This window comes from Anopheles arabiensis, chromosome 2, assembly GCF_016920715.1.
Source record: "Anopheles arabiensis isolate DONGOLA chromosome 2, AaraD3, whole genome shotgun sequence".
Lineage (NCBI taxonomy): Eukaryota > Metazoa > Arthropoda > Insecta > Diptera > Culicidae > Anopheles > Anopheles arabiensis.
This window is the reverse complement of record NC_053517.1, coordinates 65,571,020-65,584,338: the sequence shown is the minus strand read 5'-3', so window position 1 is coordinate 65,584,338 and position 13,319 is coordinate 65,571,020. Positions and strand designations below refer to the sequence as shown.

The following is a 13,319-nucleotide window of genomic DNA, read 5'->3' as shown; positions in this document are numbered from 1 at the left end:
TTTAAAAACATCGTTTGGAGTTGTTTTCGTGTGGGATTCTGCTGTACACATGATAAACTAAATAAATCCTGCTGCGGAGCCATAATTAAACATGATAAGTTAGTAAGATTGACGAAAATATATTAAGGTATTTACAGCGGCACCCACAGTCTGATGACAGCTCCACAGTACGCTTGCAACATTCCCCTAATCGATTGCACAACTCCCCTAAGTGATTGCAAACATCCACAGCTTGCATGCAATATTCCCCTACCGATTTGCAACATTCCCCTAAGTGATTGAACTATTCCCTTAAATCAGGGGTCTCCAAACTACGGCCCGCGGGCCGCATGCGGCCCTCGAGAGCCTATAATGCGGCCCGTGATAACTTTATAAAGACTTAAACACACATTTTATTAGTTTGATTATTTTAATCACAATTACAATGTTAACTTTTTATGTTTAAAATAAAGCTTCAATAATAGAAAGCCGTCAACATTGATACATTCAGTTGGTATTTTCTCATTAAAAGGAAGGTTAAATGTTCGAATATTAGCTAAAGGTGACACCAAAATGGCCCTCAAAACCGATATTTGTAAAGCTATGCGGCCCGCGAAGTGAAAAGTTTGGAGACCCCTGCCTTATATGATTCGAAACCCTGTAAGTCTGACGCGTGAAAAATTATCGAAGCAAACGTTGAGTCAGTAACTATTAAAATGCTTTATGGACAAGTCATGCCATGTCAGATAAATTGATAACTGTTCTCCTGTTCCTTATTAAATTGTTTGTATTGTAAACTGTTCATAATGAAAAAAGACTCTGACAATCGTTGAACTCGTAAACAGCAACAGTGTGGAATCGCCGTTCTCGTTAAAACAACAGGGGGTTTAAATATTTGTTTTTGCATTGAATTACGATCGGACTTATCCCTAAAATAGTTTAAAGGGAAACCAACTGATTTGTGTGAAATTAAGAAGAACGAATAAAACAAAATAAAAAAAATATCGTGTGAAAATGTATGAAGCCGTTTCACTATATTTAAAATTTTGAATTGCATGTTTTGCGTTGGCGAAAGTCTAATGATCTCCCATCAAATACAAGTCGCATGCAAAACTTTTATTAAATTTATCATAACCAGGCTTTACTGTATCTTATCAATATTAAAATTCGTGTGCGATTTCGTTCATTCCGAAAGTCTGGTTGTCGTGTTGAAACAATGTTAAAATTACATAACGGTTGCATTAACAGTTAATTAGTTAAGTTATTTCCATATTTATAAGTTGTTCATACATTTGCGGCAGTATATTATACTATAATGGACCCAAAATAAGGTTCTTTCCTTATTGTTTTGATTGCTTTAGGTAGCTCTAGGCTGATTTTACACTGCATTGCATAGCTTATACAGTCATAAACAAGAAATTATAGGGGAAAAGTGCTTTGGAAAAAAACCCTAAAGTGAAAGAAGAAATTAACCTAACACTATTCTAATCTTAAAAATAAATCTTACATACTAAGCTACCTATTAATATGTACAACCAATTGCATTAACAAAATTGACAAATTCATAGGTTGATCATGGGATTATCTTCACCCGCTCTAACAAAACGTTTGTTGCACTTTGAATAATAGTATCCCATGAGACAACAGACAACCTCTATCAGTCACCTCACCTTGACACCTGTATCAGTCGAACTCTAACCATGATGACCAAAAATGTGAACCAACCAACTTAGAAGCATGGGCGATCAATGTATGACACCCCGTAGCGTCTTAAATGGACTGCGTACAGAAGATTTCGTCGCATAAGAACGCTTCTGCGTTTTATTTATTTCATATATTCCCCTCACCTTCAAAGCATCGCAAGAGAGCCCAGGTTCATTTTTGAGGTTCCAAAAGAAGCTAAAAATGAAGACAGAGGTACAATTGGCTACATTACTGGGTTATCTGGGCCGAGAGATCGATTCAACCCGCCAAACAGTGAAATACTACTTGGGAAACATAAACACACATATCAGGAAGCAGAAATCGCGTCCACTGGCTTCGCAGCGGCAATCAATGACGCCAAAACTCAATGCATTCATTTTAGGTCAATTAGGTTAATTAGAAATTATCGCACCTAGTTTTTGTTATACAGCCAGCCGAAAAAAAGGCAATTGTTTTCGTGTAAACGTTACGGGGATATTGATCACGAGCTCGAACATACCGAACGGTTCGTCATTACATACTTCTTCTTCTTCTTCTTTGGCTCAACAACCGATGTCGGTCAAGGCCTGCCTGTACCCACTAGTGGCCTTGGCTTTCAGTGACTAATTGATTCCCCCCCATAGCAGGATAGTCAAGTCCTACGTATGGCGGCGCGGTCTATTTGGGGATTGAATCCATGACGGGCATGTTGTTAAGTCGTACGAGTTGACGACTGTACTACGAGACCGGCATCATACTACTACATATTACATACTAGTTTAATTAAAATTGAAAGAGTACGATGGTATAAAATGTTATTCTAAAAGATATTCAGTAATTTGTATACGAATAGTTTCTTCCCGTCTTTCAAAATCAGTCAAAACCCTTCGCGGGCCGGATTGAATGTTGCGGCGGGCTGCATTTGGGCCGTACTTTGCCAACCGCTGCATTAGAATGTTGTTTAGTGCATATTCGATGATTTGTTGGTCTTTACTCCTTACGCTTTTTAGCTTTAGTTCAACAAAATGAACAATCAAATACAAAATGAACACGAAATGAAATTTTAAATGGTCAAATTTAATAAAGAATTTTTTTGAAGAAGAAAAGCTAATTGCTTTACATATCGTGCATTTTTTCCCATAATCAAGATTAGGTAGTCAACAGGCATGCCTAGAATAAAATAAAAACATATTTTTGATTTAAAAAAACATTAAACTAAGTCTACAAAATGCATGTCCTCAATCGATGTGGGCCCCCCAAATGTATTCAAAGTGGAAGTGGAAGTGTGGGCCCCGCAGATTCAAAGCCAAGTGGTCCGCGAACTTAAAAAGGTTGAAGAGCACTGGTTTAAAGGACACATCCGCATGTTTTCCGATAAATCGTCCGCAATCTAGTAAATTTGAACTTTAATTCAATATTTTTCGGTATATATCTGTTTTGGGTATCTCGAACCGAGATCTCTTTATTATATTGTTGAAAAATCATTATTGACATAAGGTATTATTGGCAAGACAAGTCAAACCTTTAACAGCCCTAATTTAAACCTACTTTATCTCCTTCTTTATCACAATAATCATTCCTAAGATGATGGTCTGGCAAATTATTATTTCGGGGCGGATTTATCCATCTCGCGGCCCTAAGCGGGGGATCGAAATGGGGTTCCTAGTTTCCTTAAAATTTGTTTGTTTATTTATTTATTTTATTGAATATATTTTTACAAATGCCAAGTATATTATCCTAAATTATTAAACAGCAAATTATGTTCTGTCATTCTATATTATTTTAATGGTGTCTAAAACATAATTTCTAGTACTCAGGCTTACATATTTTGCATAGTTATAGGTTGTCAATCATCGTGATACCGGTAGTGATTTTTTTACTTTGAGTTTGATGTTTTTTTTTTTTTAATATAGAAGTGTGTGAACATACGTCGAGTTTGTCGAGGCCTTCAAACATTATCTCCAAAGTTCGTTACAACTTTTGATTGCTATCAACTTTATCAACGCATTCCAAATCAATCTCTCAATCACTTGCTTGTAAAAGAGATCTAACAAGTGGAGCTTTAAGTAAAGGCCTCCTTTAGGCCGAGGCCCCCCGCGGCCGCTCAGTCCGCTTGTAGGAAAATCCGCAGATAAATTCGAGAATGACCAACAAAAGTTATTGCTACCAACTTCAGCTCGTCAACTACAGTCGTCAACTCGTACGACTTAACAACATGCCCGTCATGGGTTCAAGCCCCGTAGGACTGTAGGACTGGCTATTCTGCTATGGAAATAATAAGTCACTGAAAGCCAAGCTCACTTCACTAGTGGGTACAAAGGCATGCCTTGACCGACATCGGTTGTTGTGCCAAAGAAGAAGAAGAAGAGTATGCAGACATCTGATAGGACCATTTATAAAACGATTACGATTCACAACCGGTATCGTTCGCTATCACTTCTATTGTGTAACGAACATATCCTTATTAAATTGCATTTATTCCTACTGCTTTCCGCCACTCTTTTAGCTTCTTCATTCTCACGGGTTTCTCAAAGCATTTTTCTCACCTTGGTTGATTTAATGCTCCCTATCGTCCTCCTAGTCGTTTCAGCAATCGAACCAAAATGGCACTTAGGTCCTATACACTCGTGCAAACAAAAAAATGCCAATATACATACACGCAATTGGAACATTTCTGGATCCTTGATCAATTTTATTACCCTTCCCCAATTCCCTCCCTGTTGCTGACCTCATCGACAGCCACACTCCGGGGAAAAACCGCGAGCTTTCGGAAGCCGACTACTGTGTACGAACGATGATAACAAAGCGTTTTCCTCTGCTCACATGCAGCTTGCAAGATAAAACGCTTGTTTGTGGTCGTTTTGTGCCACATCCTCTGTAAATCAGGATGAATGGTTTTATTACTTCGTTCGTCCGTTGCTCGCTTTTCTTCCCGTGTGATTCTGCAGCCCCTCCACGAGTTACAGGACGACAAGAAAAGATTCCAACGTGTCCCAAAGTTTTATTATGCCATAAAATGCGAAAACACACCCATTTGTCAACTGAAAGCTGAAGGTGGTAACGAAATTGAATAAACATCGCCAACATTTAGGATTGGTTTCCTGTTTTCCAAAAAGTCCCATTCCAGATCTGCGCTATGGCATTGAACATTGAGGAAAAAATTAGTCTTGGCTCTTGAAGCTGCGGTTTCTAGGATCAGCACAGCCCCTTCTTATGCCCGTTATAATCTATACTGATTAACTATTTGTATTCATTTTACCTTTGTCAGGTGGCTGCTCTTACACGCCCGAATACTACATCAACATCCGTACGGGGACGCACTACTTTCCCAAGGGCACGACGTTACCGGGAGCACTGCATGGGCGTACCTCGGCTGGGTTTGATCGCACTGGACCCGCGGTGTCTGCTAGTGCAGCTGCTCCAGGTCATCATGAGAACGGTTCCAAATTCAAATGTGCCCTTAATCGCATCGAGGAAAAACACGTGGAGTTTTGTGTCGACGCGGAATCGGTAAGAAACATACCCTTTGCGTCACGCTGTGACCATTCCAGCAAACAGCTCGCAAAAGGATGCTCTAGTTGTTATTCTGAATGCATTTCAAAACGGCTTTAATATTCTCTCCAGCCATCCTTCATCCTTTTTGTGTATGTATGTTCCAACACTTTATTTACTACTTCCATTGAGGGAATTTAATTTTCGTTTGCCAAACCTGTCTATTTTTTGTGCTGCATTATCTGCTCTCGTCCAGTGTACATTCTATTCGTGCCCTGTTGCATTCTTTTCTTTCCTGGTTTGGTTTTGTTTAATATCACACTTTAACACTCTCCACTGCTACGAGCACGTGAATAACGTGGCATTTGTTCCGTTTGCCCATTCCCACTTCCTCCCGATGATTTCACATAAACAGACGACCAATTTACGCGTCCCTCGAAACTTCTCCCCCTTTCGCACCGTTTCTCCAGCATTGCGAAAGGATTCAATGATTGGTTTGCTCTGTTTCGTTTCTTTCCTGACACGTTTGGCTTTCAGCACGTTTCCGTACCACGAGCTCCAGTTCCGAATGCACCCAATCTGTCTAGCTTCAAGCCCACGCTCGGTGCAGCAAGCGGAAATGGCACGGGCGTTTTATCTCAACTTCAGCAACCGTCAGCGACAGTCCAACCGCAGTCAAACCAGCCTCCGAATGCAGTTGCGATGAGTCCCATTATGCAGAAGAACCTCGGCATGCAGCATTACCGTAGCATTGAATGTGAGTATAATGCAAATAAGTAGCATGGCATTTGTTGCTTTTCTTTCTCCTCGCAAAGTTTCATCGTGTCATGGCGTGTATTGTTCAATAGAATTTATCAAAGCCAAACCAACGTCATTTGCATTGTGTACTACAGATTTATAGGTTATGCACATGATGTACTATTTTCCACTGTACGACAAAATGCATTAAATGCATCCCGGAGCTACCCAAACAGTTGGAAACAACTTATAAACTCTCGTACCGGGATGAGAAATATGATCCTTCCATAAGATTTCACTTTAAGGACTGAAGAAAATAAATTTAATGCGCACATTACATTACAGCGAGCCGACATGAACTTTTCCAACTCAAAAGCCATCATCGTGGTAGCTAAAAAAACTGTGGTAGCTACCTCCGTCGAGCCCAACTTTTCCCCGTGAAGCTGGTAGGGTAGTTTTCAACTTGTTACACCATGTGCAAAAGATGCCACATAGCTGTTAAGTTGCTCCGTCGGCTATGCATTCCGGTGCTTAAATGCATTTCGCTGTAACTTGCCTTTTCGAGGAGTTTGCTCTTCCATTGCATTGAATTTAATTATACGCCCTTTTGCACAGTGCCATGATGTGCCTAGAAATTTCTGGTGTTTGAACAAAAAGGTGTGAACATTGCTAGCATCCTTCAAGTAGTATCATTTTGGAATATGCAAACGATACGCTTGTAGGAGAGTCCTCCAGATGGGATCATTTTTACGCCTGAACCGTTTCTGTGCTCATAGTAATTTTTCATTTGCCGCTAGATGACAGGTACCAATAGTGGGGTAGTTTTCAGCGCTACAAATACTTTGTAATGAATAATTTTGAAACGGAAAAGGTTTTATTGTCTCACGGTTTTTTTACTATTTTACATAACAAAACAAAACCACAAGAAAAAATCAATGTCGTTTAATTGTTACGCAAATGTTTTAAAAACATAATATACTATAAATGTGTCTGAGTTTTGAAGTTTGTTTGGTGAGATAAGCGAAGATTTCTCATTAAAATATAAATTATGTGTTTTTGATTTTTGATGATTAAATTGATTTTTGATCGATTTAATTTGATTTTTTATGTATGTATGTATTAGTGATGGGTCATACGACAACACTAACAGATCGACCCGGAGTCGGGTGTAGCTAGGCCGGAATCGATTCCGACACGTTAGTGCAACGAGTTCATACGAGTTTGGTAGGTTCATTTCAATAAGTTTAGTAAGTTTGGTGGGTGCATATGAGTTCAATAGACTGAGTTTAATCAGTGGGATCAATCTAGTTAGTAGCCTTAATAGGTTTAATGGGTGTCTTCGAGTTCAGTAGTAATATAGTATGACCTCCCTGGTACGATTGTGTGTTTACTAAGAAGTTTACTCTCTATAGTTGGCTGTTTCGCCGTCTGTTAAATAACTCAACTTACTGAACTCGTATGCATTTACCGAACTCGTACGAACCTATTTAACTCGTTGCACCTACGGGTTGGAGTCGCATATGCTTTGGCGAACCTACTGGAACCAAAATTACGACCCGGAGCGCTCGGATGGCTCCGATCCGCTAGGTTCGGGTCAATCCGCCCATCACTAGTATGTATGAATGTATCAGAAATATATTATTTTATTCGATGGATTTTTTTGGCCGGTCTCGTAGTACAGTCGTCAACTCGTACTACTTAACAACATGCCCGATATGGGTTCAAGCCCCAAATACGTAGGACTGACTATCCTGCTATGGGACCTATATGAGACAGGCAGGCCTTGACCGACAACGGTTGTTGAGCCAAAAGAAGATGAAGAAGATTCGATGGATTTTTATAAAGAAACCCATGCGATTTGTGTTAACCGGGCCACGTCATAATGACGTCTTCGACTTGCAGAACAACAACACAGACAGAGAGAGAGAGAGAGAAAGAGAGAGAGAGAGAGAGAGAGAAAGAGAGAAATATAGAAGGAATTAAGTGGAAGTTTATCTTTACTTTGTACTTTAAACGTTTAAACGTTTAAACCTGTTCTTCAACTTAATACATCAATTATGTATTAGAACGAATAAGCTAATTACTTTCAATTTATGCATTATATCGTAGAAAATTAAAAAAAAAAATCATGAATGGTTTTACATTAATTTCCCAATCAAATTATTGCAAAAGCTTCAGTATATTTCTCCTTTCTATCACTAAACAACGCTCTATTGTTTTCTGATGCAGCACCATCACCACGCCAACGGTGCCGAATTAGAACGAACCCTTGGTTGACGACAGCCGATGGAGCTCTTGCTAGTGCAAACTGCGTCAAGCGAACGGAACCGGATTCTGGATCTACCTCCTCCGGCATCAAATCAAGCAGCGGTACAGATGACAATAAAAATAATAATAAGTAAGATACATCGACAATTACATTGATTACTCCTTTTCACTGAAAACAATCTAATGTCAATCGCATACTTGCAGCAAATCAAACGCACTTTCTGACACAGATTCAAGCTCGTCTACGGAGAAGATCGTGAACAGAAAGCCATTTACGCCGAAAACTCTCAAAAAGATGGCAGACTTCTCTCGCCTAGATAGTAAGTCAGCACCGGTAACGATTGGCTCTAACCAGGACAGTGACGAAGATGCTACCCTTAACGAAATGATGGGCAAGTTTGACGAAAGTTACCACTATGAAAAGGAGACTGACATTTTGAGGTAAGTAACTTTTATTTAACGGTCATTGTCACGGATTTTACATCTGCTTCCTTTCAGTTGTAGCGACTCCGATCCGACGGACTGTCCGACAGACATTGATACCGGTCAGGATGCGGGCGACGAGTGTGATACGGATGATCTTCTCGATCTCGACTTTATCGATACGGGCTCGGTGCAGGAGGTACCGGACAAGGAAACCTATCGACACACGACCAGCTGCTCGATCCATCACTTCCCCGAACGAAAGGCGTCCTGTAAGCAGCAACGCATCCAGCGCAGTAAACGTAGTAACGAAAGTGGCTGTGGCTCGAAACGTCGAAAGAAGCTGGTACGTACGAGGAAGAAAAGTGTGGCTGATCACTCCGCCTTGAGTGTCGGGTCGGGTGCAGGAGACTCATCGGCCGTTGTAAGCCGTGGTTGTCGCAGTTTAGGCGGTACTCCTGTGTCGTTGAGGCGAAACCAGCAGGACCAAGAATTGCGTACACCCACCAGGGGCTCTCCACTCACCAACCGATGTAACTCGCTCACCTTCACCGAAGTACATTCGCTGCACAGCCGAATATTGGCAATTTCCGAGAGTGAAAAGGCGCTGCTTCGGGCAGACCTGGAGGCGGATGTTAAGTACAAACAATTGATTCACGAAGCAGAATCCATCCTGTTTTCCATGAAGAGCAATAGTTCCATTTGCATCAAGGACCTAGCCACAGTGCCGCCACCGTTGCCTCCGCGCGAGCCACAGCCTCCACCCACGCCGTCGCTCTCGAAAGATACGCCCGTTACCTCAACCACTATTTCCAGCCCGCGTCGCGTTTGTAACCCCCCGGCCAACAAGCGCGTCGAAATGCTGCGCAACTGCGAGGCTGACTTAAAACGAGAGCTGGCCAAAACTTGCTCACAAAAGTGTACCGATGGGGCGGGCAATCCTGCCGAATTAAACCCCGCCGAAGGAGTTATCGTAAACAAACGCTTGGAGGTGTTGCGCTATGAAACTTCCTGCTCACTGTCGGCTCCGAACAGCCCCAAAAATACGCGTGTTCTGTTGCCTCGCAAAACACATGTCTCTAACTTCATCCACCATCAAGCTAGGCCGCCTTGCTCACCGGAGGCACTGGCAAACGATCTTAAACAAAGTGCCAATCTTTCCCCGCCTCCGCCACCTCCGCGGCGAATGATACCGAAATCACCGACCATTATGCGAAGGCGGTTCCGCAGCCAAAGCCCACATCTGAATATCGAATCAGATTCTGATTCAGACGAAGTCAGTCGAAATCTGGACTGCAAAGCTCATGGTAAATCGTATCGCACTGGTACATCCAATAACAACAACAAGGAAAACTTAGTCATCAATCCTCAGCCAGCGACATTTCAGCAACCAACAGTCAAACCCATCGTTGGAAAGCAGATGAATAACTTTCGCCACACGATACACGGTCCTGCCTTCACAAACGGTGAGGATGGGCAAAATGGTTATGATTACCCGGATGACACCAATGCTATCAGCAACCATGCATCGAGTGCCGTGGGAATGCACAAATCGCCGCTTATTTCGTTCCGCTCAGTGGATATAGGCTCCCCAGTTACCGATGACAGCTATTGTCCTCAAAGTGAGCCACTCAAACGGAAGATATACACCTGCAGTGCAGCGTTCGAAAAAATACAGCGAAGCCTTCATCATGATACAGGTAAACGAACAACCAAAGACTATATTGAAACAAAATAGATTTCACCATTTTAGGCAATGCAGAAACTAAATCATTTATTTTACTTGCAGATGCAAAACAACAACTTCTCATCGATGCATTAGCTGAAATAAAACGCAGCCTCGAAGACCAAAGTGTGGAGTTGCACGAGCTTAACAAATCCGAAAAATAAAACAACTGTAAGCGACATCTAGTGGTCAGTCACTGTAGCTCTACGCTCCGTTTTACTGCGCCATCTAGCGAGCGTTATGTTGTATGAACTGTGTCTTCGCTAAACTGCTCGAATTAATACAAAATATACAAACAATCGAGCAAAGTTCCGGTATGAGCGGCTCAATGTCGTTTTTATTAATTCTTTAATAACTTCGTTAGTAAGTAGAAAATTTTGGAATGTTTTGTAGTGAAACCCTAAATTTGCGAAATTTCGTTTCTATTAGATCATAGCAAAAATTTACCATACTAAAACTTCAAAAGACAATTCTACTTTAGAATTACGATATCCATCCATCCATTAGGTTGTAGCAGTGTTGTTTCAATGCGCTAATAAGGCAACCAACTCTACGCAGGAAACGTAATCTCGACCTCTAGATATTATCCTTAGGATAAAAAGCCACCCTTATTCGACATTACCTTAGTAATTACCAACTACTAGTTATCTACCTTACTACATTACATTTCAATGGTATCCTCGAAAATGACGATGCGATATAAGTTTATAGAAAACTAGCATTTATTATTATCAATGCAATTAACACAGTTATACAGTTAGAGTCCAAGCGAAGTAAGTTATTTTTCATTGCGGTGGGTTTTGTTGTTAAGATTAGAATAGTACATCAAACTACAATAACATTCCTGAGTGATTTTGTTATGTATAAGTAACTTTTTTATTTATTCATCTGTAAGTAAACAGTAGTGTTGAAAAGTCATTCAAATGGATTTGTTTTTCAAATTCTTTTTTTTTTATTATCTGACTATTATATTATTTTTACATATTTTCGATACAATCCGACCAATAGTGAATATCTAGTTTTGTGATTTTAGATATTATTAGCATTTTTTAGATAACGAGTCAATGATCATTTAGCTCAATCAACCAATTGATTGTAGGTTCCATTTTGTTATCTATTTCATATTTAATCTAACACAAAGGGACTCCAAACTATGGCGCGAGACTCAAAAGCAGTCCTTTAGTTTGAAGCAACGTGGTCTGCACTGTGAGGAGTTTGGAGACCCCTGATCGAACAAACAAGCCTTCTTTATTAATACTTAGTATTGTTTAGTACCAAGATATTTTAGAAACAATCCTTCCTTTAACCAACGTCTTATTCTTTTTGTCTTTTAATATTTGAATGCTTAGATAAAACTCTTTTAGAGTTTTAATTAAAGTAATTGAAATACACATTTTGTCTGCATTCAAAATGATTTTACAAGTAACGTTGCCTTGTAATACAGACTTGTGCATTAGCTGCAATAACTTTGCAAAATTATTCTTTGTTTAAAATTTATTCTAATAACTTTTCTGATGCCATTAGCAATTATTTCACAAAAACTGCAATCCCAATTTGAAGGACCAAGCAATGCGAGCTTATGTGCTTATTTGCATAACCGGAAATGCCTTTCCATTAAGCTGGTAGTAATATCTAAAATCACAAAACTATTTATTGCTATACAAGTCAAGCAAACAGTGCAAGATTTGATTAATAAAAGACATCGGACGTTCTTTACATAGTTGTATAAGTTTGTATCATACAATATAATGCCATGGCATACAAATAATAACTATAGATTTCGTAACACTATTTATTACCAAAAATGAAATGGCATGTGACGAATCAATGATAAATTATGTAGTGCATTAGAACACAAAACTAGGAACAACCAGGGCATACGCAATTAAGCGCATTTATTCGTACTAATTAATTATACACTCGAGAACAAGCGTATTGTTATTACATTAATTGTGTAAAATAAGCAAAATAAAACACACACACAACAACCAATCGAAAACGCCAGTGCTTTTCCAGGACTTCCGTTACAGTCGTAACAAGTTAGCAACATTGAAGTGCGATACTAAAACCGAAACAAAAAACAAATGATGTCATCAAGCAAACGCTGCAAAATGATTGCTTTCCAATGAGGGGCTGCGAATCCTTACCAAAACTAATTAAATCCTGATACAAAAGCATAGTGTAATATGTTACTCATCCCCAATAAAAAAAAATAAATGGGGCTATAAGGAAACAATTCACACAGACAAAGAAACCCCTAAAACCGAAACAATGAAACCTTAAAACCTAACGTGCATCCTTTACATTGTAACTGTACTCATTTCATGATCGTATACAATGGCGTTCGTGCGCTACATTACACTCACAAATAAAGTCATCCAAACCATGTATTTAATAAAAAAAAGACTATTCAACTACCCGAAAAACATTTAGTGTTACTTGCTGCTGTACTCTGATTATGCCACACATTTTCTTTATTTCAGTATTATATATTTGAATAGCTCAATAGTAATCAAAAACCAAGTTTCCATTCTTCTTTTTTCTGATTAAAACTATTCATCATGTTTAATACAACAAAAATTCAAGCCTAACATGATGGCAAATTTTCTCAAAATAAAGCACTATAATGATTACAAATTTTCCATAATTTCGTATATTTCTCCTCAGATTTGATCTTTCAGATTTTGAAATCTTGTATGCCTCGCTTTGGTCGTCTTGATTTTTTCCAGAATAATCTACTACTTCTCAAGAACACAATGCGATTTTATATGTGACAATCTTATACCTTCCGACTCAATGATGTCACAAACGGATTTGGTGTTTGAAACCGGATTTCGCACATGATCACAAGCAGCCCATGGGCATTGCCAGTGCAGACAATTCCTTTTGTAACAGTTTTATCAGCAGTGTAAATTCTACTTACAATAAGCAACTTTGGTAACATAAAAAATATATATGTTTAGTGCTAACAATTCTAATAGTAGACGCCTATTGAGCGTTTCTTGAACTC

General features: G+C 39.5%; 1 protein-coding gene across 7 annotated transcripts in view; it reads left to right on the top strand.

Annotated features, from left to right (window-relative positions):
- The window catches only part of LOC120898634, a 66,417-nt gene extending 53,720 nt beyond the window's left edge, over positions 1 to 12,697 (top strand). For all 7 annotated transcript variants that reach the window (XM_040304736.1, XM_040304735.1, XM_040304737.1 and 4 more), the window contains 6 exons: positions 4,931 to 5,172; positions 5,692 to 5,911; positions 8,122 to 8,290; positions 8,365 to 8,601; positions 8,659 to 10,283; positions 10,373 to 12,697. In XM_040304736.1, the coding sequence (XP_040160670.1) occupies positions 4,931 to 5,172; positions 5,692 to 5,911; positions 8,122 to 8,290; positions 8,365 to 8,601; positions 8,659 to 10,283; positions 10,373 to 10,473 (2,594 nt within the window). In that variant the 3' untranslated portion in view covers positions 10,474 to 12,697. The remainder of the gene's footprint in view (positions 1 to 4,930; positions 5,173 to 5,691; positions 5,912 to 8,121; positions 8,291 to 8,364; positions 8,602 to 8,658; positions 10,284 to 10,372) is intronic.
- The last annotated feature ends 622 nt before the right edge of the window (positions 12,698 to 13,319 follow it).